The following is a 24987-nucleotide window of genomic DNA, read 5'->3' on the forward strand; positions in this document are numbered from 1 at the left end:
GACATAAACACTGGGAAAGGAAAATGAGAGTAGGAGTATGTTATTGGCCTAATAACTCTGAGAAGTATGATGAACAGTTGTGCAGAGTAATAGAATGGGCCAGTAAATCAGAATGCCTGGTAATGGGGAATTTTAATTTTCCAGATATTGACCGGAACTTGTGGGTTGGTCACTCACACGCTAGCAAGGCTTTTGTGGATTTATTAGAGGATTGTTTTCTACAGAAATATGTTCGTGAGGCAACCAGAGGGAATAATACCATTGATATGATTATCAGAAGTGATTATTCATGCATTAAGAATTTGCAGATAAAGGAACCACTATGGGACAGTGATCACAGTGTACTGATGTGAGATTTACTTGGAGATGTTACCACTCAAGGGTAAAGGGAAGGGTTCTTGTTTTCGTAAAGGTGACTACAGTGGTCTCAGACAGTTTTTAAATTCTATACAGTGGGATCAACTGATGATGTTACCAACAGTGAATTCTAAATGAGAAGCCTTCAGGGACTTAATCTTGGAGGCTGTTAGGCTTTTCTTACCAACTAAGAAATACTGTTCAAAGTTCAGGCCTAAATGGATGTGGGATGAATTAATGAGGCTCGTGGCAGAAAAGAAAAATGCATGGGATGCATATAAATTATCAGGCGACACAGAAGCCTACAGCAGATATAAGATAGTCTGTAATCAAGTCACAAAGGAGGTTAGGCAGGCAGTGGCAGATTACGAGAAATCCTTGGCAAAGGACACAAATAAAAACAGAAAGAGTTCTTTACTTGTGTAAACTCTAGAAGGAAGGGAATGAATCAGATTGGTAGCCGAGTGGGCAGGAGCGGGAGTGCAGTAGCACACGCTCTTTGAGTAGACCGGGGTTCAAGCCCCTGACTGCTGAATACGGTCGATCTGCCAACCCGCACTGGACCAGCGTGGTAGATTATGGTCCATTTCCCTCAGCATGAATTGTTGAGGAGGCTTCCACCCTGCAGTGGGTTGATAATGGCTGCACTTTACTTTTTTTTTTTTTTGGTCCACTTAACATAGATGGTTCGATTATTGATAATCCTGCTCAAGTAGCTGATAAACTGAATGAGTATTTTGCATCTACATTCACACATGAGGACTAATTCAAGGAGGGGAATGCTAGAAGTTTATCGAACTCTACCAGGGAGGTAAGTTATTTTTTAATAACTGAGATCAAAAAGTGGAGGGGAAATTGTTGAAGTTAAACATAAAAAATGCACCTGGGGCAGATGGAATCTATCTAGTTATAATAGCCTTCATTATAACCAGATAGCAAGGGAAGTAAGAAAACCCTTAGCCATAATTATGAGAACATCCTTAGAGTCAGGGGAGGTTCCCATGGAGTGAAGATGTGCAAATGTATCCCCAGTTCACAAAGGGGGTTCATAGGGTGACACAAATAATTATAGACCTCATAGTTTAACTTCTATTTTGGGGAAAATAATGGAGTCACTGGTTGAGGAGGTGATACATTATCACCTAGACAAGACAGTAGTAATAGTTCAGACACAGCATGGGATTTTAAAGGGGAGGTCTTGTCTGGCCAGTTTGATTGGATACTACAGTGTGGTCAGAAAGGAACTGGATGCAAAAAATAATTTTGATATTATATTCTTGGATTTCAGGAAAGCTTTTGATACTGTTGCAGGAAGACTGCTGTACAGATTGGAGTGTTATGGCATTAAGGGCAAGTTACTGCAATGAATAAACGGATGGTTGAGTTGGAGATGGCAGAGAGTAGTAATAAATGGACACTGCTCTACATATGTTTTGTGTATTTATCAATGATATCAATGAAGCTATATCAGGCTTAATATTCATGTTTGCAGATGATACAAAGGTTGGCAGGGTTGTTAATGACAGTAAAGACAGTATGCTACTGCAACAGGATCTAAGAAAAGCTAGGCAGATGGGCTGAGATGTGACAACTGTAGTTTAACATTGACAAATGCAAAGTACTCCATATGAGTAGCAGTAACCCAAGAGAAATGTACCAACTATGTGGTACTATGCTCAAGGAGGTGGAGAATGAAAAAGAGCTGGGGGTAATTGTGCAGTCAGATATGAAGTTCTCTGAGCAGTGCAGACGGGCTGCCAGAGCAGTTCATAGAGTTTTGTTAATGATATATAGGAATTTTGCTAGAAGAGACAAGGAGGTGATTATCCCTTTGTATAAGGCAATGGTCAGGCCACACCTTGAGTACTTTGTACAGGTCTGGAGGCTGAACTAGACAAACATTTTGAGTGACCAAATGGGTGAAATGGGAAGGTTTTTTTTTTTTGGCTGATGCTGTAATAGCTTGCTTTCTTGCATTATATGCTTCAACTAATGCTAAGTCGAATTTACATAAGTCAGGGAGTGCCTGCACTGCTCTCTCTCTCTCTCTCTCTCTCTCTCTCTCTCTCTCTCTCTCTCTCTCTCTCTCTCTCTCTCTCTCTCTCTCTCTCTCTAAAAGAACAATCTAAATGTATGAACTGCAGTAATTTAAGTCTAATATCAACAAGTATCTTTTATCCTCTCAGCCTTCAGTCCATACATGTGTACCAAGTACTATAGGTTCTAATTCCTTTGAACCTATAGTACTTGGTACCATGTATGGACTGAAGGCTTTTTTTTTTTTTTTTTTATTAAGTTATGGTATTTAAAATGATGATCTACCTTGTGCTAATAATTAAGTAACACAAGAAAAACACTGGAATTCACATGCATTTCTAGTCTTTCTTAATAGGAGTAGATAGTAATTTCTGTCTTCTTAGCCTTGAACCCATGCACAATATTAAGTACTATAGATTCTAATACCTCTTGTGATTGGGGTTTTCATAGTTAAAAAAAAAAAAAAAAAGTTGTAACAAAGTATAAGTAAAGTAATTTTAAGAAATACCACTAATATGGCACATGTTATGCTGTTCAAGATGTCTGCAATCATTATATAAATTATTAATTTATCTGAATGGTGTATAATGACAATTGCTGCTACTTACCTACTGTGAACTATTAAACAATTCAGGAATGCTTATAAATTCTTGCAGTTCATTTTCTTACTTTTTGTAATAACAAAAAATAAGAAAATGGAAAAACTCTTTAGAATTGGATGCATATTTATTTAATATTTTTGATTCAAAATCACCTAATTAACAGCCTCCTACAGTTTGACTTTTGTTTTTTCAAAATATCATTTTTATTCTTCACTTAAATGCTTTCTATCTGTAAACTACTTACATATTTCCCACACTACATAGCAAACCCAGAAACATATGGAATCGCGAGATGAGCCACATGTAATTCTCTGGTACAATGGATAAAAGGTATTCTTCTGTAGATAATGTGGGTACTAAAGCTTGGAATGAAAGACAGCTCTTCATTTTAGGAAAACAGAAATTACTGATTTAGAATATTTAACAAGATATTATAACATAGTCTAACATATCAGAAGATATCTTGCTGCCTTCTTCACAGGCATAATTTTCATCCTTTAATGTTGTTTAAAGTTAATTTTGCCTCTGAAGAAGGGAGCAGATTATGATAGTTTATGTTATTATATCTTTTCCAAATTCTAAATCAGTTAATTTCTGTTCAGTCAGAATGCAGGGTTGTCATTAATTTTCAGTGAACAGTCATATTATGTAAATGCATGACTAAACAGCAGAAATAATATGTATTCCTGCCCATTAGATGATAATAATTTGCCTCATGATTAAAGAGAAGTCTGGAGGCTTCAGACTCCTCAATAATCATGGGGAATATTTGCAACCTAAATTAGTTTCTTGTTGCTGTTAGTAATCATATTGTAAACTGAATGCTTCAAGTATAGAGTGGATTCTTATTCCCTCATTCCTGTTAAAATTAGGTGTGATTATATGAGTATATATATGCAAAGCTTTGTTAATAATGTGAACATTGCAGGAGTCAATATTATTGCCACTATGGACTCATATAGATTGAGGGTAAAAGATCACTTAAAATTAGAAGGAGTCTGAATAAGTGGGGTTGTGCCATATATCGGTTGCATGTGAAACAATTTTAGGGGTGTACATTAGTGGGCAGGTCCCAGGATGAAAATTGCGACTTCAGATTTGATGAGAAGGAAGTGGTGCTTTCCATATGTTTAAAAGTTTAGATTATACATTGGTGAGGTTAAGAAATGTTTGAGGGACAAGTTGAGTGACCATGAGACTGATACAAACACAAATTTAAGGGATGTAGTGGTGAAACATTTTTGTCAGGATAGTTATAATATCATCTACTTTGCATATGTGGTGCCACAAATAGTTGGAAGAATATACTTTATACTCTAGGTGGCCAGTTTACAGAATGATCAGAGGTGATACAAAATTTAATTGTGTGAAAGTTAATATAGTTTTTATTCAGGATAAATCAGAAAACTACTTTTTCTTTTAGGCAGAAGAAATAAATAAAGCTGTTGAAGGAGAACGAACTGCACATCAGGTTCTACTGGATCAGTTTAAAAACCAGCTGGAAGTGGAGACCAGCAAGTTAGCTGATGCACATCATGAAATTGAAATCTATCAGGAGCAGCTACAAAGGCATTCTGAACTGCTAGATATTCTCAAACAAGAAGCAGAAGCACGATTAAATGAGGTTAGTTTATTAAGTTACTAATTGTGCATACCATTCATGAATTTACTATATGGTCAACCTTTTTTAAGATTAGGATCCCCTGATGGAATTTTTATTTGGTGTGCTGCCAAAGCTACAAGCTTTTCTTATTACATTAAAAAATATTTAAAAGTTACAAATGGTAATCTTGCTGTTGAAATAATGTATATTTAAGTGGTGTACAAGTTGACTTCTAATTTTTGTCTCAAAAATTTGTGCTTAAACTTATATTTGCTATGTAAGGTGTGTTCCCCCCTCCCCCCATTACAGCCATATTTCACATCTCGTGTAGTGGTATATTATGATAAAATTAGTATTATTGGTTTCGCTGTAAATACCTCAATATGGAACCTCACCTCAATATGGAAGCACATTTTTTACGAGAAATTGACAATCTCAAAAGTTGGAAATTAACATTTAAGGAACTTTAGTGGATATTAGAGAAACTGTAACTGTTTATGTAGAATAGGGTTTGTCAAACGGGAAAGTTGAATCATTAGTGTACCATCATTAATAAATGTATAATTAGAATTTCCAATGAATAAGAGAATGTTACAATATATAGGAGGAAAAGTGTGGGTGAAAGAACAGAACCATGAGGAACTTGTGCATTAATTGATAAATTAGAAAATAGAAACTGTCTATTGTAATATGCAGTGGATAGTCAGAGAGAACTATCTACCCTATTGCAAAAATTTGGAAGACAGATTGTGTATTGTCAGAATGATTAGTTGTTAACTCCTCTGACTTTGTAGTTGTGTTGGAATATGAATGGAGTATAAGATGGAAGCCTGCTTAGAAGGCCTTAATACCAAACTCAATGAGAAGTCCCAGAAATGTTAAGGGTAACTTTTTGATGTTTCTCAAAACTTTTCCATGGAATTTGGCTGTAGATGAGTAACATAAACCAATATTTCACAGTGGATCAGTACCAATAGAATCCATATTGATAATAACACCATGCTGCATGGTTTTCGTTGTTTGTAAACTAATTGCTGTTTTTTTTTAAATCAGCATAAAAAACTGAGTTTTTTTTTATGCCGATTTCAAAAAGGTCTTTAATGGCAATGCTCAAGTAGGAGGCCACACGAATATGAACTGATAGCAACAGTGAAAGGAGAACTAAAATTCAAACTGACAGCCATGAATCAGGAAATGCTACAATGTAACCTTTTTTACTTTAATTCTGGGTTTGTATATGTATTACATTCTTGATGATTTTTTTTTAGTTTAAAAAAAATGACCTCAATCCATTGAAAGCCTGTGAATGTTCAAAACACTGTTTAAAATATATTGTGCTGTGAAGGAAGTGCATTTACATGTGTTATGCAGGAGTAGAAATGCAGCCTTGCATTTTCTTTCGAACTAAACTAAGTTAAACTGCCCTTTTAAAAAGAATTGATGCCTTTGCATTAATTTCCAACCCATGTATATCTCACGTATTTATCTTGCTATCATTTATCTTCCTGTTGCATATTTTATTGAAATTCTATTGGAGTTCTCAATAAAATTTCATCCTCTTTCTCATATACATTATGATTTGGAACTTTCCAAGACAATTTGATCCTTGATTCAGATATGGAAATTTTAGGTTTTATTCAACACATCTGAAAGATCAAAATATGCATTATCATGTGGCTGCACCCTAATATCAAAATATTAGGGTGCAGCCACATGAACAACAGTTTGTTTTGCAATATCAGTTGAACAGATTGAGATAATTTTGAAAAAAAAAAATGATAAAATGAAGTACAGGAACTCCCCAACTTATGTACGGGGTGCGTTCTGTAGAAAGCTACGTAAGTCAAGGAATTTCCCCCATGCTTGTGAAGCACTCGCAACTGTGCTCGCTAAATTGATTGAATCAAAAAAGAAATGTTCAACGAACATATAAATAGAATTATTTATTGTATTTATTCAATTTTTTATTTCATGTGCAGGAAAAATTACAAAAGCATGCAATTTAAAAAATTATAAAATTACAAAAAAGAGAGGAGACAGGCATAACATCAGTAAGTTTTACCTCTCGAGCATTGTTGCTAGAATTGATGTCTTCAGCTGATAAGTATGCCGCTGCTGAGGTTGAGCACTGTGGAGATTTAGAAGGGGTCGGCCGCTCAACCTTACAAAAGAACATACTAATGGATGACGGGATGGTGGCTTTTTTCTTTTCATCGTAGATTTCTTTGTAGCAAGTAAGCATATCATTAACCCCTCTGTTAACTTTTAAGAATCGTTCGTTGTCAGGATCCATCTTCTCAAACCTCGCCATTCCCATCTCTCTGGCAATGAAGCATCTCGGCTGCTCGTTTGGTTCATCTTTAGCTTTGTCAGAATTTTTTCTTTTAATATTGCTGCCTGCAAGTCAATATGTTATTCGTTAGATAATTCCTTCTCTTCTTCCTCTATTAACTCCTCCACCACTTTGGCATCAACCTCCAACTCAAGTAGCTCTGCAACCTTTATAATCTTATCTGTAACCTCTTCATATGATTCGTCTTTTTCAAATACTCTGTAGCCTTTTACATGCCATGGGCATAATTTCTTCCATGTGCCATTTAAACAACTTTTAGTAATTTCCACCCAGGCCTTATTAATGTTTAAGATGGCATGATAAATATTGTAAGATTTCCAAAAGTCTCTCAACATAAAATTTTTCTCATCATCTACTGCAGACAATGCCTGAGGAAATCTTGTGCGTAAATAGTATGCTTTTAAATTCGAAATAACACCCTGATCCATAGGTTGGATGAGTGAAGTTGTGTTTGGCAGTAGAAATATAATTCTCATGTTCGAATTAAAATCATCTAGATGCATAGGATATCCAGGAACATTATCTAATAGAAGCAAAATTGTGAAAGGAATGTCGTTGTCTTTACAATATTTTTGTTGTAATTCAGGAATGAAGCAGCATTTAAACCAATCCTCAAAGAGAGGTTTGGTTTTTTTTTTAGGAGCATTAGCAACTAAGGCCATATTGCTCAGGGGATATGCGGTGGTCATTCCCTGACCTTTACGCATCCTCCGTATTTGGTGGTCACGGGCTTGAACCCCGGTCTAATCAAGAAGTGCGTGCTATGCACTGCTGCTCCTGCCCACCTGCCTATGGAGGCACCACCTCAAAGAGAGATAATATTGTTATCCATGCTCTCTGGTTCGATCGGAAATGCACGGGTAGGGTGGGTTTATTGATGCCCTTAAATGCACAAGGATTTCCAGAATGGTACACAAGCAGTGGTTTTAATCTGTAATCTCCCGCTGCATTAGCCCCAAGCAAGAGCGTGGCCCTATCTTTTGATGCCTTGAAACTTGGCATTGTATTTTCCTCTTTGGCAGTGGCAGTCGATCTGGCTTTTTTTTTTTTCCAATACAGAGCAGTCTCATTAACGTTAAACATTTGCTGCATTGAATAGCTCTGCCTTCATCAATAATTTTTTCCAACACATCACAAAATTTTTCTGCAGCTGCAGAATCGGCACTGGTGACTTCACCGCATACTTTAACGTTTTGGAAACCAGCACAATGCTTGAACCTATTAAACCACTCATTGCTTGCCATGAACTTGGGTTGGGGTTCGCCATACTTATCGTTAATATCTTTATAAATACTTGTTGCTTTTGCTTGAATGGTCATTAGACTCAGGGGCACTTGCTTCTGAATCTGATTTTCCATCCACATTATTAACAGCTGTTCCATCTTTGTTATAGCACCTCAACGCTGTTTTGTGATCACTGTTGATCTTAAGTGCGCTGATGCTTTGACATGTTCTTTTATATGTGCACTGTCCTATAAAATAGTATTCACTGTTGAAGCAGCGAGACCTAATTCCCTTGCAATAGATGACAAATTTTGTCCTGCTTCATACTTCTTAATCATTTTCATCTTCATTTCTAAATGAATATTGTTCGTTTCCTGGCACTACCACCACTTTCAGTTTTCGTTGGTCGCTTTCCCTTCATCATTGTAATACATAAATAGGAATGAAGAGAAGTTTCTGAAAATATGTTTTTTTTTATATGATTAAAGATTTCAGTGAAGAGGAACACATTTAACCATAATAGCATAAAAACCCCACACAATTGCAGTTATTGGTATTATCGCAAATGCAATAAGATCGAGTTTACTACCCATTTATAATTAGATGCACTAACAGAAAAGCCCAATAAATTGGAAAGTGCAAATTGTTTTTATTGTTTTCTGGCCATGACCTCCAGAAACGTACTTTAGAAAAATATCATAAAGGCGTTCAAAATTGATTCTTATAACGGGAACATATAATAAAGGGTGACATATGATAAATATGACCTTTTGGAGAGATAAATAACTTAGTAATATAGCAAATTTTTCAACTTCCAAGGACTTGGAACAAATTACAAAAAAAAAAAAAAAAAAAAAACCAGTGTTATTGGGTTCACATTACGATATTTTCACGATACCTCCATTTATTCCTACGGGATGCAGAATACGTTTCCACGAATTTTTTGTTTGCACCGGCTGGCAAAAACTTACGTAAAGCCAACAATTTCCTGTAATTGGAAATTAATGAAACACACAATTTTTTGATAAATTTAGTATGGTAAATTATGCAAGAAAGCAAGCTTATACAGCATCAGCCAAAAAAAAAAAAAAAAAAATCACCTTCCCATTTCACCTATCCATCCCCTCCAATGGTTTGTCTAGTTATTCCTTGAATTTGTTCACGCTATCCACTTCCACAACAATAGATGAAAGTTTGTTCTATCAATCAACCACCTGCTGGCTAACAGCAAACTTCCACACATCTATTCTGCAACCATCTTCCCTCATATGTGTATTCTGAGCAAGAGGAAGAATCACAGCAGCATTGATCTTGCTTAATCCATTCAAAGCCTTAAACACCTGAATCAGATTGCCTTGCAGGTGTCTAGTCTCCAGCCACTGCAGTTTGCAGAGATGAAGCCATTCTTTGTAAGGGCAGCCCTTTGTTCCATTCACCAATCTCATTGCCCTCCTCTTCCAGCAGCTCTACAGCATTCCTAAATTGAGGTCTTCAGACCTGTATGAACTGCCCACAATTTGGTCTGACCATTGCCTTATACAACAGGATAATCATTTCCTTATCCCTGCTAGCAAAATTCCTGTATATCTTTCACAAATTCCCATGAGATGTCCTGGCACCTGTCTGCACTGCTCAGAGAACTTCAAATCTGACTGCACAATTACACAGAGTTGATACATTACTCTGGGATTATTGCTACCCATATTCAGTACTTTGCATTTGTCAGTTAAATTTCAGTAGCGTTTCTCAGCCAATCTGCCTGAATTTTCTAGATATTGTTGCAGCAGCATGCCATAATTACTGTTGGTAACCACTCTTCCAACCTTTGTATCATGAGAAAACTTAGAATTAGGTCTACTATACCTTTATCAGTATCATAAATAAATTACAGAATACAACAATGAACACAGCATTGGTGATTTTAATGTTCACAACTCCGGCTGGCTTCCGTTTTCTAGTCACACTGACCCAGCACGTCGAGATGCTGAGGCTTTTGCAATTACTAATAACCTAGCACAGATTGTTCATTTACCTACAAGAATACCGGACAATCCTAATCATACAGCCAATACGCTTGATCTTTTTCTCACAAACAACCCTTCTAAGTAAAAGGTTGAAGTGAGAGGTCCTTTAGGCACTTCAGATCACAACTTGGCGATTGTCTCTTCTCCAATGGAACCTTTATCTCATGGCTATTCCCAACCTCGTGTTGTTTGGCCTTACAAGAATGCAAAATGGGATGACCTGCGAGACTTCTTTTCTTTTCCATGGTTGGATTACTGTTTCAAAACTTCTGATGTCAATGTTTGCTCAGATCGTGTCAGTGAAATTATTCTTGCAGGAATGGAATCCTTTATCCCACACTCCACTTTAAAATCTCATCCTTTATCTAAATCTTGGTTTTCCAATAAATGTGCTAAGGCTGTTCAAGAGAAGAATATTGCATATCGTAATTGGCTTGTTTCTAATTCTTCACTTTCATTTTCTGCCTACACCAAAGTTCGTAACAATTGTAAAGCAGTTATAAATCAGTCCAAACTAGAGTTTGAACAGGCTAAGAGTAGAAAACTTGCTTCTTGCCCTAATGGTAGCCGAGCATTCTGGTCTCTTTCCAAAGCTATTGGCCGCAACTTTTGCCCATCTCTGCTCCCACTTCTCTCCAAACCAGATGGTTTTGTTGTCACTTCAGCCAAGGATAAAGCTGACCTGCTAGCATCCCATTTTTCTTCCAGCTCATGTATTAATGATCTTGGTAAAACACCTCACACCATTCCCAACACGCTCCATTCAATGCCTCCTTTGGTCTTCCGTCAAAAGGATATCAGAAGGATTTTGATGAATCTTGATGCTAAGAAAGCTCCAGGTCCTGATGGTATTTCTTCACTTGTTCTCAAAACCTGTGCTCCTGAACTTACTCCTATTCTATGCCGCCTTTTTTCACTTTCTTATTCCAAAGGTGTTTTTCCTTCTGCTTGGAAATTTGCTCATCTCCAGCCAGTTCCTAAAAAGGGTGACAAATCCCTCCCATCCAATTATCGTCCCATTGCAATTACTTCTACTCTTTCTAAAGTAATGGAGAAATCAATTAACCGCCAACTCTTAAACTACCTAGAAACCTTCGGTCTGATCAATGATCGCCAGTATGGATTCCGTTGGTGTCGATCCACTGGTGATATTCTGGCTTATGTTACCCATTTATGGACTAATTCAATGGAAAGGTTCAGTGAAACACAAGTAGTTGCTCTTGACATCTCAAAGGCTTTTGATCGTGTTTGGCATAAAGGTCTTCTAAACAAGCTTCCATCTTATGGTTTGTCAACTGTTTTTAGTAATTGGTTATCCAGTTTTCTCTCTGATCGCTCAATGAGGGTGATGGTAGATGGCTCTCTGTCTTCTCACTTCTCCACTAATGCCAGTGTCCCCCAAGGTTCAGTTCTTTCCCCCACTCTTTTCCTCTTGTATATTAAGACCTTCTTCCATTGACTGGAAATCCTATCCATAGTTTTGCCGATGATAGCACATTGCATTCAACTTGCCATTTTGGGAAACCTTGTCCTGCTCAATCAGCTTCAACTTCTCGAAAATCTGCTACGAATTCCTTAAATTCCGATCTTCGTGTAATTCTCCAGTGGGGCAAAGACAACTTAGTTGATTTCAACCCTTCTAAAACTCAGTCTTGTCTTATATATCACAAAAAGGATTCTTCTGCTCCTGTGCTTATCTTTAGTGACACTCCGATTTCTAGGCAAAATGATTTTGGGGATTACCCTGACTTCTAATCTCTCTTGGCACAAGCACATTACAAATATTGCTTCCTCTGCATCTAAAAAACTTGGTTTTCTCTTTCGCTCTCGGCGTTACTTTTCTTCCAAACAGCTGCTCACTCTGTATAAATCACAAATTCGCCCTGCCATGGAATATTGTTCCCACATCTGGGGTGGTGCCCCCAAAACCTCTCTCAGGCTTCTTGATTCCATTCAGAAGAGGGCAGTTAGATTAATTAATGATTCATCTCTGACAGAGTCTCTCCACTTGCTTTCTCATAGATGTACTGTTTCTGCTGCCGGCCTCTTCTACAGATACTTCCATGGGCACTATTCTTCTGAATTGGCTTCTATAATTCCCACTCTCTCTTTCAAAACAGTCCGAACATGTGCCGCCACCAGCCAACATCCATTTACTGTCCAATTTCAAACCCACAGAACCAACTTTTCATCTTCCTCATTTATTCATTCAACTGCCATTTTCTGGAACAACCTTCCTTCATACGTATTTCCTGAAAATTACAATCTACAGAAGTTCAAGTCCAATGTCAACAAATATCTTCTTTCGTCTTCTCAACCTCCAACCCAAGCACAGTACTAAGTACTATAGGTACTAATACCTCTCGTGTTTGGGGTTCACATAAAAAAAAAAAAAAAAAAAGGCACCAAACTCTGGCGGACTCCACTAATAACATTAGTCCATGAAGAGCAGTGTCCATTGATAATTACTCAACTATCCCTTTATCCACAGCAGAAACTTGCCCTCAGTGCTGCACTGCTCCAATTTTTAAAGTAGCATTTTTTGTGCAACAGTATCAAAAGCTTTCCTGAAATCCAAGTATGTGGTATGAAAATTATTTTTTTTGCATCTGGTTCCTTTGGGCGCCTCCTTAGCCAGGTGGGCAGGAGCGGCAGTTCGTAGCACACGCTTCTTGATTAGATCAGGGTTCGAGCCCGTGACCACCAAGTATGGAGGATGTGGAAAGGTCAGGAAATGACCACCGCATATCCCCGGAGCAATATGGCCTTAGTTGCTAATGCTCCTAAAAACCAAATAACAACAACAACTGGTTCCTTTGTATCATAGTATCCAATCAAATTGGTCAGATAAGATTTCCCCTTAACAAACCCATGCTGTGACTGAAGCAGTTGCAGATCCAGAAAGAAATGAAAGGAAGGCACCGTTTGTGACAAGGGAGCACCGTTTTGTGCCTTGTTTGTGCACAAACAAGGCACAAAATAATGCACAGAACAAAACAACTATGACACTCAATCATAACGTAACTGGCTTGCAGCTAAAGTCTGAATTACTTTGAAGTAAACATTAGGCACGTCCAAACTGCGTGATGCCTCAAACTAGAATGGCGATCACATCCGCATCGGTGTTGTCAACTGTAGACAGTTGAAAATAGCTGAGCCACAATGCAAAAATAGATAAAATCCTGTGTTAACAATGAAAAATTTTTTTTTTGTAGCCAAAGGAAATTTAAATGATTGGTGTGTATTCTCCGAAAAACAACAGTAGGGGGGGACATGTCCCTTTGCCCCTGCCCTTAATCTGCACTGAAATATAACTGCACTCCAATCTAGCTGGTCCTGCATTACTTCTTTAACCACTGACTCCATTATTTTCCCTGGAACAGAAGTTAAAGCTAGCAGGTCTGTAAATACTCATGCACTTTGATCCTCCTTTGTGCATTGGAGATACATTTTCAGATCTCCAGTCAACAGGAACTTCTCCTAAATCAAACAATGCCCTCATGATTATGGCTAAGGATTTGCTTATCTGCTTTGCTACCTTCCTTAGTATAATTGGATAGATCCCATCCACTCCATGTGTCTTTCTTGCATATAACTTCAACAGTTTCTCTTCCACTTTCCTCTCAGTTATTACAAAATCATTTAGCTTCCTGTTAAAGTTTGATAAACTACTAGCATCCACTTCCCTAAAGAATTCCTCATGTGTGAATGTAGAGGCAAAATACTTATTCAGTTTATCAGCAACCTGAGCAGGATCATGAACAGTTGAGCCGTCGATATCAGGTGGGCCAATCTGATTCATTCCTTTCATTCTAGTGTTTACTTAATAGATATCAGAGCTGCAATGGCTCTATATGTTCTTTGTTATATATCAATTAGATAAGAAAAGGAGGAATTACCTCTATGATGTCTTGTAGAACACTTCTGTGCTGATACTCTCTGTTATTGAATCAACTATACAAACAGTTTACATGTATTCCTCACACTCGCAGATAAAATCAGTGGTTGAATGCACCCTGGAATCGGAAGCGCACGGACCCCAAGCCCGACCCCAAAATACATTGACCTGCCAACCCTAATCTCTGAGTGAGAGAAGACAATAAGTCTGTACTTTAAAAACAAATTAAATGCCAGAAACAAATTTACATGATGAATCCATTCTTTTAACACTTTAAAAACAAATATTAAAACATAAAAAAACATTAAGAATTCTCTGAGACATTAAGAAACTAAAAGAATTTTGTTACTTCCCTGAAGCAGATGGGGCTTTTCGACTAGAGTCATGATCACAGGAAAATGAAACAGCAAGTATTGCAACAGAATTAATAGCATGGAGATTAGTTGCAACCTTGGTGCACGTGTGTGAAGGGCCATGCATATGAGATGTGGTAGGGGCGACGTACATTGACCGAATTTATTGTTCAAGGAAGTACAATATACCACACTGTTTGGTCAGGTAAAACTACATAAGACTGGTTTCCCCATTCGTCCCATTGTTTCATACAAGCATTCTGCATTCTCTGCGTTAGCTTCCCACATATATAATATAGTCAAACCTTTCACTCAAACTATAAAGTTAGGGATAAAAAACAACAGTTCGCTATTTAATAACCTTAAAGACAAAGTACTTAATGATAATTACAATCTATTTTTCCCTAGATGTCACCTCTTTATATACCAGTGTGAATGTTAAATACACCTTGGACATTGTCTGGATATGTTAAACAGTAATTCCTTAACCACACAAAATTCCCAATTACAGCTGTTTTAAATTTGATAAAACTTAATTGAAGCCAATTATATCACATTCTAAGGTAAAGTTTTCAAACACTTTTATGGACTACCAATGGGGTTAAACCTTAGTGGTTTACTAGCGGAAATATACCTTACCACTATTGAAATAATACACTTAACAACCTTTCTTCCACGTGTCATTTACTATGGTAGATATTTGTATGATATACTTTGCAACACAGATGCGGGACCGTACAGGATATTCTACAATAATATCATGCAACTTTAATAATATCCATGCAAGATTAAACTTTACACTAGAAACTGAAAATATTGAAACTAAATCGTTACATTTTTTTGAATTTCACCGTCATTCGGGTTATGAACATAATTCAATTTAGCATTAACTATATAATATCGGTGTAGATACACCATAGTTTACCCATAAATTTGAACTACATATGTTGTGTAAAAGGCATCATTTTAATTGTATCTCATATTGTGGTTGCCTTCACAACGAGATAGCTGATATTGCACTACTTCAAATAAATAATGCTTCTCTAGTAGAGAAGACTGCTGTTATTTATTTTCAGAGGTTACCACCACCCAGATGATCATTTTGAACCTATTTGGCTTCATCATCAGTGAGTGGGCAGGTACCCTGGTAATGCAACATGCAACTGTGATCGTTTGGCTTCATCATCAGTGAGTGGGCAGGTACCCTGGTAATGCAACATGCAACTGTGATGGCATGTTGCATTACCAGGGTACATGCCCACTCACTGATGATGATGATGAAGCCAAATAGCTTTGAAACGATCGTTTGAGTGGTCGTATCCTCTGAAAATAAATAACAGCAGTCTTCTCTACTAGAGAAGCGTTATTTATTTGAAGTAGTGAAATACCAGCTATCTCATTGTGAAGGCAACCACAGTATGAGATACAATTAAAACGATGCCTTTTATACTACATATGTAGTTCAAATTTATGGGTAAACTATGGTGTATCTACACCGATATTGTATAGTTAATTACCTAAACCCATAAGAAATTATACCTTGTGCATTTCATCTTCTAATCAATTTAGCATATACAGAAAGGCCACCAACACAGGAATGCTTCTTCATTGCAATAGCTAGTAATATCATATATATCACAGGTAATATCATCCCTTCACATATAAAAGCTCCATTATCCTAAATGAATTTCTCAAGCCTGCAAATACTCATTTATGTTATTATTCTTGATGACTACTGGAGTCATCAAGAATAATTGTTGTTTCCTGTATTTATCAATGATATTGATGAAGGTATATCAGGCTTAATGTCCAAGTATGCAGTAGATACGAAGGTTGGTAGGGTTGTTAATGACAGTAATGGCAGTGTGCTACTGCAACAGGATCTATAAAAGTTGGGCACGTGGGCTGAGAGGTGGCCACTGAAGTTTAACATTGGAAAATTCAAAGTACTACATATGGTAGCAGCAGGCCCAGAGTAACCTACCAACTCTGTGGTATTATGCTGAGGTTAGTGGAGAATGAAAAGGACCTGGGGGTAATTGTACAGTCGGATATGAAGTTTTCTGAGCAGTGCAGACAGCTATCAGATTAGCTTATGTGGTGTTGTCAGTGGTATACAGGAATTTTTCTAGCAGGGATAAGGAGGTGATTATCCCTTTGTTTAAGGCCACACCTTAAGTACTGCATACAAGTCTGCAAGTCTCATTTTAGGAGGGATGTAGAGCTACTGGAATGAGTACAGAGAAGGGCAATGAGATTGGTTAAGGAAGCAAAAGGTTGTTCTTACTATGAACGACTTAAGTTCTGCGAATTGCAGTGTCCGGAGAATAGGTACCTGCGAGGTAATCTGACTGAGGTGTATAAGCCTTGAATGGTTTGAGCAAGCTCAAAACTGATGGGATTCTTCCTCTTGCTCAGATTATGCACCTGAGGGGGCATAAATTCAAGTTGAGGAAATAGTTGCAGAATAGATGAGCAGAAATTTGCCCATAGCCAGCAGGTGGTTGATTGCTGGAACAAACTTCCATAAGTCATTGTGGCAGTTGATAGCTTAAATAAATTCAAGGAAGAACTGGACAAACTTTTGCATCGAATTGATTGGTGAAATAGGAAGGGGTTTTGGTTTTTTTTGGCTGATGATGTATAAGCTTGCTTTCTTGCATCATATGCCTCTACTAATGCTAATGTATACTGGATGCACTGCCTTAGATTTTATGTGCTTTTAACTAAGAGCACAACCCTTCCACCTCCAATCCTGTGTATCCTTTCTGCACACATTGTACTCCCCATATTAAATCCTGCATCCCTTATATCTGAGTGACACCATGTCTCTGATATCCCCATATCTGCAGCATTTGGTTAATTGACCAGCATCATCATCTGTCATTGTTCCACTATTACACGGGTTGACTTGTGAAGAACAAAAGAAACTGTATTATCTACAGAACCTTTAATACAATGTATTAAAAGTATTTTAATGTATTAATTTATTTGAATACCATGAAAACTCTGAGAATATACTTGTTGATATTAGACTTGAATTTCTGTTGGTTGTAACTTTTGGGAAATACATGCGAAAGAAGGGCCAGAAGGGAAAATTTATTCAGTAGAAGATGAACAATTAATTGATGTTGATTAGTTGAGGTATGTTTTACTGGTTTTGAAATAGCAGTTAAATTACAGATTTGCCTCCCATGTCTGCCAGGGGCAAAGGTTGATGACGTAGAGCAGATATCTTCTTTTAAGGGCACAAAAGGTGATATTGTTCTACACGTTGGCACTAATGATATTAAGAGTAGGACACCGGCGGAATTACTTAACAAGCTCCAGATCTTGATAGTATTTCTCCACTTGTTCTCAAAATCTGTACTCCTGAATTTACTCCTGTTCTTTGCCATCTTTTTTCTCTTTCTTATTCCAAAGCTGTTTTTTCTTCTGCATGGAAATTTCCTCATATCCAGCCAGTTCCTAAAAAAGGGTGACAAATCCCTCCCATCCAATTATCGTCCCATTGCAACTATTTCTACTCTTTTTAAGTAATGGAGAAATCAATTAACCGCCAACTCTTAAACTACCTAGAAACCTTCCGTCTGATCAACGTCACCAGTATGGATTCCGTCAGTGTTGATCCATTGGTGATATTCTAGCTTATGTTACCCATTTATAGACAAATTCAGTGGAAAAGTTTGGTGAAACATAAGCAGTTGCTCTTGACAGCTCAAAGGCTTTCAGTCATATTTGCCATAAAGGTCTTCTAAACAAGCTTCCGTCTTATGGTTTGCCAACTGTTTTTTGTAATTGGTTATCCATTTTTCTCTCTGATTGCTCACTGAGGGTGGTGGTACATGGCTCTCTATCTTCTAACTTCTCTGCTATTAGTACAGTAAACCCCCGCTATTCGCGGTATCTGTATTCGCGATCGCTGATTTAATATAAAATGTAACTTAAAAAAATGTGAATTTTAAAGCCCCGTGAATATTTTCCGCCATAAAAAAACATGGGCGTGGCTAAAATTATCTTTCCCGATATGCTTACATAAGTGATAAATCTACCGTTTTGCAGTGTAAAACAGACTTTTTCGAGTGTGTTAATGGAAGAAAGTGCCTTTATTGTGGACAAGTTCTTTTTTACCCGTACAAAAATATGCTACAAATAACAAGGGAAATGTGAAAATATCAAAGAAGGTGATGATTAGCGAATAAAATTGAGTTATTAGACAAAATTTCTAATGGTGAAAGTGCCTCTTCAGTGGCAAAACATTATAAAATTAATGAGTCAACGGTACGATCAATCAAAAAATCGGAAGGAAAAATCCGCCGTAGTGTCTGTGAAAACGCGCTAATTGTTTCAAAAATTTGCTCTGTAACTCGTGATGTTAAATTTGAAAAAATGGAAAAGGCTTTAAATCTGTGGATAGAAGACCGAACTCAAAATAAAATTCCGTTAAGTTCACTCATCATTCGTGAAAAGGCAAAACTCCTTTATCAACACTTTAGCGAAACTGGTGATAGCACTGGCGGAATAAGTTTTGTAGCTAGCAAAGACGCTGGTTTGAAATTTCTAATAAATATTACATTTAATATTAAATTGTTTCTTATTTTCATTTCGATGCCATATGCTTGCATCTCACTATGTACTGTCTATGTACATATAATACATACATAGACAAAATTTTAGACTAGTTTTTCTTATATATTTCATACTTTGGAACGGAACCCCTTTATTACTATGGGAGCCATAACTCAGTATTCGCGTTTTCGGTATTCGCGACATTTCTCAGGAACGTAACCCCCACGAATAGCGGGGGTTTACTGTATACCCCAAGGTATACTAAAATTCTTTTCCCGACTCTTTTCCTCTTGTATTATAATGACCTTCTTCCATTGACTGTAAATACTATCCATAGTTTTGCCGATGATAGCACATTGCATTTCACTTTCCATTTTGTGAAACCTTGCCCTGCTCAATCAGGGCAAGGTTTTTCTAGTTCAACTTCTAGAATATCTGCTACCAATTTCTTAAATGCTGATCTCCAGGTGGGGCAAAGACAACATAGTTGATTTCAATCCTTCTAAAACTCAGTCTTATCTTATATCTCACAAAAAGGATTTTTCTGCTCCTATGCATATCTTTGGTGAGACTCTGATTTCTAGGCAAAATGATATATCTCTTTTGGGGATTACCCTAACTTCTAATCTCTCTTGGCACAAGCACATTACAAATATTGCTTCCTCTGCATCTAAAAAACTGGGTTTTCTCTTTCGCTCTGGGCGTTACTTTTCTTCCAAATAGCTGTTCACTTTGTACAAATCGCAAATCTGCCCTACCATGGAATATTGTTCTCACACCTGGGGTGGTGTACCCAAAACCTCTCCCAGGCTTCTAGATTCCATTCAGAAGAGGGCAATTAGATTAATTTATGACTCATCTCTAATGGAGTCTCTTCACACGCTGTCTCATAGACATAGACATGCCTTTTCTACAGATCCTTCCATGGGCACTGTTCTTCCAAATTGGCGTCTATATTCCCGCTCTCTCTTTCAAAACAGTCCGAACACATGCTGCCACCAACCAACATCCAGTAAATGGATGTTGGTTGGAAAAATCAATGAATCTCTCACTGAGAATGATCTTAAGAATTATTCAGATCATTTGTGTTCTTTAAAAGATGAAATGAAATGATATATTTTGAGATTTATTTTCTTTTGAAGTGAAGCCATTCATGTTAGATCCAATTGGATGCGCTGCCGAGTCTGCTTGTGAAGAAATTCAAGAAGAATTCATTGAATTAAAATGTAACGAAGAATGCAAATATAAATTAGACAAAGGTGGAATGGCTGAGTTGTGGGATCAAAAACAAGTAAACTGCTCTATCCAACAATGTGGTCTGATATGGCTGAAGTATATCTTTGTTTTCCAACATCTTATATGATTGAAAGTGGTTTAGTTCAGTAAATAAACTATTAACAAAGGAAAGAAACAAAATTGATATATGTTCAAGAGGAGACATTAGAATTGAACTTGCTAACGTTATACCGAACATTGAACATTTAGCTAGGAAGCATCAGGCTCAGGGATCCCATTGAATAAAAAGAGTAAGTATAAACTATTTTCTTGTTTAAAATTTCACAGGGGCCAATTAGGAAAAAAAATTGTCCAAATAAACCCTAAAGGGTTTTTTTGGACAATTTGTAATAATTAAAAGGTGATAATTAAAAAAAATCTTGAGAAACACTACTTTTACTTTTTCATTGGATTTACTTTTGATAAGTAAATCCTGATATCCTATTCTTAATATCATTAGTGCCAACATGTACAATGGTCTCACCTTTTGTGCCTTTAAAAATTGATAGCTGCTCTACAACATCAACTTTTGCCCCTGGCCCTATTCTATCTATCCTTTTTACACAATATATTTTTCAGTTTTCTGGCAGAGTTGCCAACAAAATCTGCTTCCTGTGGGACCAGCACTTTCTGTGATGGAAAATTACATTGAGCTGGGCACAACTGATGTGTCCTTCATTTCCTTCAAGGACATTAATCCTGTTCTTCAAGCACTCATATAGGTCCATCAGAACACTGAATTTGCACTTAATCTTCCTAGCTCTTTGCAACAAAAGCACACAGAGGCATCTCTTTGGCTGAATCCTGTCCCACTACAGGTAACTTTGCAAAAAAAAAAACAATAAGTAGTACACTGAACAAAGTTGTGATTTGTAGGAGAGCTGCCCACAGCTCTCCAAGTTAAAACATTCCTGCTGCTTTGAGCTCTTTCTTCACTTCTCTAGTCTGAGTCATGCTTTTAGCTGAATTTAAGTTAAAAATGTCTCACATTTCAGATATATATATGTACAATAGTAATGCTTTACTATTCCTAAGTTATGTGATAGTATGTACTGTGCTATCAGTTTACATTACATATTTTTATGCAGTTACAGTACAAAAACATGTTTATGATAAGTATAAATTTATAGTTTACAGACTTGATAAAACACTTCTAATATTAATTTTACTGCTGTGGAATTAATAAAATATTAAATAGTGTTTGTGTCATTCTTATATTAGTGTAATAAACACAGAACAATGGCAGCAAAATTCTCTCCTACTTCAACTTTTTGAAAAATGTCCAAGGCCAAGAAAGAAACAATTTCACCTACTTTATTGGATAAGCACAAATAATAACTGCACTGATGATTTTAATAGAATGATGGTGGGGGACAATAATTTTATATAAGAGGGAGATAACTTTGAGGTACCCAGGTTTTTTACTACTCACCAAGAATAAATTATGATTTTGTGTTAAAAGTTAACTAATATCTTGTTGATTTGTAATCAGTATAATCTGGGATAGTTTGTGAACCTCAAAAACCTACAAAACTCTATCCTCCAGTTAATACACGTTACTAGTTTAGAGTTTTTGGAGCCATTAATGGTGTTGAATATGTATCTGAATGTGTATCAAGGTTTGATTGTTTGTATTTATATGTACAATGGGTGTTTTTTTGTATGTTGTACTTAAAGGGTAAAATAGAAATGTGAATGATGGAAGAGATTTATATTATTCTTTCTTAACAGAAAAATTTGCATTTTGTGAAGTTTTACTTGTAATCCCATAAATATATTTTGAAGATTTTAATATTCTTCCTTTCCCCATTATTTATAAGAAATTTTATCAAGTGTTGATATATTTTTATATACATTTAGGTAAAGTTTGAATGTGAATCTGATAAAGAAGTAGTAATTAGAAAAATGATATTGGAACATGAAGTTGAACTGGAATGCTTACGTGATGACTTTAAAAGAGAGCAAGATCAGAATGAGAAGGAAATTAAAGAACTTAAAGAGGTAAATACGAAATACTAAGTAAATTTTCTTAAATGAACTTTGTCATTTAACTGTGATTTTTATCATTTACACCAGTGAACCAAAACATTGTGACCACCCACCTAATATGATGTTGGTCCTCCACGTGCAGCCAAAACAGCTCATACCCGGTGAGGCATGGATGCTACAAGATTTGGGGCGCCTCCATAGCCAGGTGGGAAGGAGCAGCAGTGCATAGCACACGCTTCTTGATTAGACCGGGGTTCGAGCCCGTCACCACCAAATACGGAGGATGCGGAAAGGTCAGGAAATGACCACCACATATCCCCGTAGCAATATGGCCTTAGTTGCTAATGCTCCTAAAAACCAAATAACAACAACAACAGCTACAAGATTTCTAAATGTGTCTTGTGGTATCTGGTACCAACACGTAACCAGCAAATCCTTTAACTAATGTAAGGTCCATGGTTGAGACGCCGCAGATCGGAGTTGCTGTTCCAACACAAACCACAGATGCTCGATGGGATTGATGTCAGGAGAATTGGGGGCCAGGCCAAAACCTGGAAGTCTTCCTCATGTTCTGCAAACCAGTCTTGAATAATCCAGGCTGTGTGGCATGGAGCATTATCCTGCTGAAAGATGGCACTGCCAAAGGGATGCCATCTTTCAGCAGGATAATGCTGAAAGATGGCAACGGTCTGGCAGGTATGAAATACCTGCCAGACCGTTGCCATGAAAGGGTGTACTTTTAGTAGTGCCATTGAGGATGCCTTAAGGATTCAGGAAAACTGCTAATTCAGAGGGGGAGTTATTGGAATGATGCAGGTTAGTGATATGGGGCAAAATTACACTTGCACTTTCCCTATGAGGACTTGTATCCAACCTGTAATTGTATTATACATAGAAAGAAACCTTGGTAGGTGCAAAAATCACTAGTCAGTTACCACCAGGAAAAATGTTTTTAAGCAACTATATGGGATACATGAGTCATGTAAAAGGACAAAAGGTAAAAAAATGTAATTTGTTTAAATAGTAATGCCAGGAGTATTGTAAACAAATTAAATGAATTTGAGCTTTTGATTAGGTCATTCAATGCTGATATATCACCAGTGGAGATATGGTGCCATCCAGAGATAAGAGACGAAGAGAGTGGATGAAGAATTTCATTATGGTGAGCATGTTAAGGACGGATGGGGAAGGTGAAAGGGAAGGAGGAGTCATGTTTCTTATTAAATGTTCTCTGAAACTAATGACTGTATCAGAATCAGATCAAATTCAGATGAACATTGAGTCTGTATGGTGCAAGATGATTTGTGATAAAGAGAGGGTGATAATTGAGGTTTATTACAGACAAATATTCTGAGGTGTACTACAGAAATCTCTGTTGGCAACTTAAATGGGCAGCTAGTGTAATTACCTTATTTTGGGTGGCTTCAAGCCTTCCTCTTATAGATTGGAAATTGTGGTGGCAATACACTATAGGGAAACAGATTTTTGAGCAATCTGAATGATTTTTATTTATTCCAACATGCACAACCTGCACTGTCAAATTTTGGATGCAAACTGCATCCAAAATTTGACAGTGCAGGAATCAATAATGGATAGTGACCATGATGTCACAAATGGGTAGTGTCCAAAGAGGTCTATGGTGAAAGGAAAAGGGATGGGCTTCAATTTCAAGAGAGGGGACTATAGTCGATTCAGGTATTTCTTTGGGGCTCTATTAACTGGACGGACAACTATATGCTGTTAAACATGAGTTCATTATTGGAGGTATTCAATAAGTTTATCCTGAAAGCTAGAAATGCATTTGTTGTACAGGGGGGAAAAAAAAAAGATATCCAAGTGGATGACAAATGAGGTTAAAGATTTAATTGAACAAAGTAAAAAGCATGGGATAGATGCAGACTATTGCAAGATATTAATTTACAGGAGTATTATAATGTACATATAGCACTTACCCTATCAGTAGGGTAAGTTTGTCTTACCCTACTGATAGGGTAAGACAAACAAAAGCTGAATGTGAGAAATCACTAGTAAAGAGAGCTAAAAATGGAGAAAAAGGAGTTCTTTTCATACATGGAAACAAAAAAGAAAGAGAGAGAGAGAGAGAGAGAGAGAGAGTGTGTGAATTAAATAGGCTCCTCATTTTATCGAAGTGAAAAAGTCATAGAAAGCCCAGCAGAAGTGGCTAATAAGTTGAATAGGTACTTTGCACCAATCTTTACAGTTGGACGACCATTAAATGAGACAATTGGACCCTGGTGTGATTCTCTTGGACTGAAGAAGTACTAATGTTTCTCTAATCCAGAAAGGAAGCAACGGGCAACTACAGATCAGTGAGTTTGACCTAACTGGTGGGAAAAATCATGGAGTCCGGTTAAAGATGCAATACATAACAATCTTGATAGGAATGGTATCCTTAATGGATTGCAATGTCATTCCTGAAGGGGGTCTTGTCTGACCACTCGAGTTAATTATTACAACAAAGTTATAAAACAGTTGGATGCAAGAAACAACTTTGACATTGTCTGCCTTGACAAGCTTTTGGTACAGTTCCCCCATAAAATGCTGTTATATATGCTGGACAAATTAGGATTACCAGTAAGGTCGTTGGCTGGCTAAAATAGATTGAAGACAGAGAGTGGTCATAAATCGACATTCCTCAGGTGAATGGACTAGTGTAGCAAGTGGAGTTTCCCAGGGATCAGT

At 37.0% G+C, this 24987-nt stretch overlaps 1 protein-coding gene across 4 annotated transcripts in view; it reads left to right on the plus strand.

Moving 5' to 3' along the window:
- Atg17 (autophagy-related 17) overlaps positions 1–24987 on the plus strand; it is a 648565-nt gene that overhangs the window by 295317 nt on the left and 328261 nt on the right. For all 4 annotated transcript variants that reach the window (XM_090372636.1, XM_090372635.1, XM_090372637.1 and 1 more), the window contains 2 exons: positions 4420–4620; positions 22156–22296. In XM_090372636.1, coding sequence (XP_090228762.1) covers positions 4420–4620; positions 22156–22296 — 342 coding nt within the window. The remainder of the gene's footprint in view (positions 1–4419; positions 4621–22155; positions 22297–24987) is intronic.

The sequence above is a fragment of the Mastigoproctus giganteus genome, chromosome 4 (assembly GCF_048544385.1).
Source record: "Mastigoproctus giganteus isolate SK-2022 chromosome 4, ASM4854438v1, whole genome shotgun sequence".
Classification (NCBI taxonomy): domain Eukaryota; kingdom Metazoa; phylum Arthropoda; class Arachnida; order Uropygi; family Thelyphonidae; genus Mastigoproctus; species Mastigoproctus giganteus.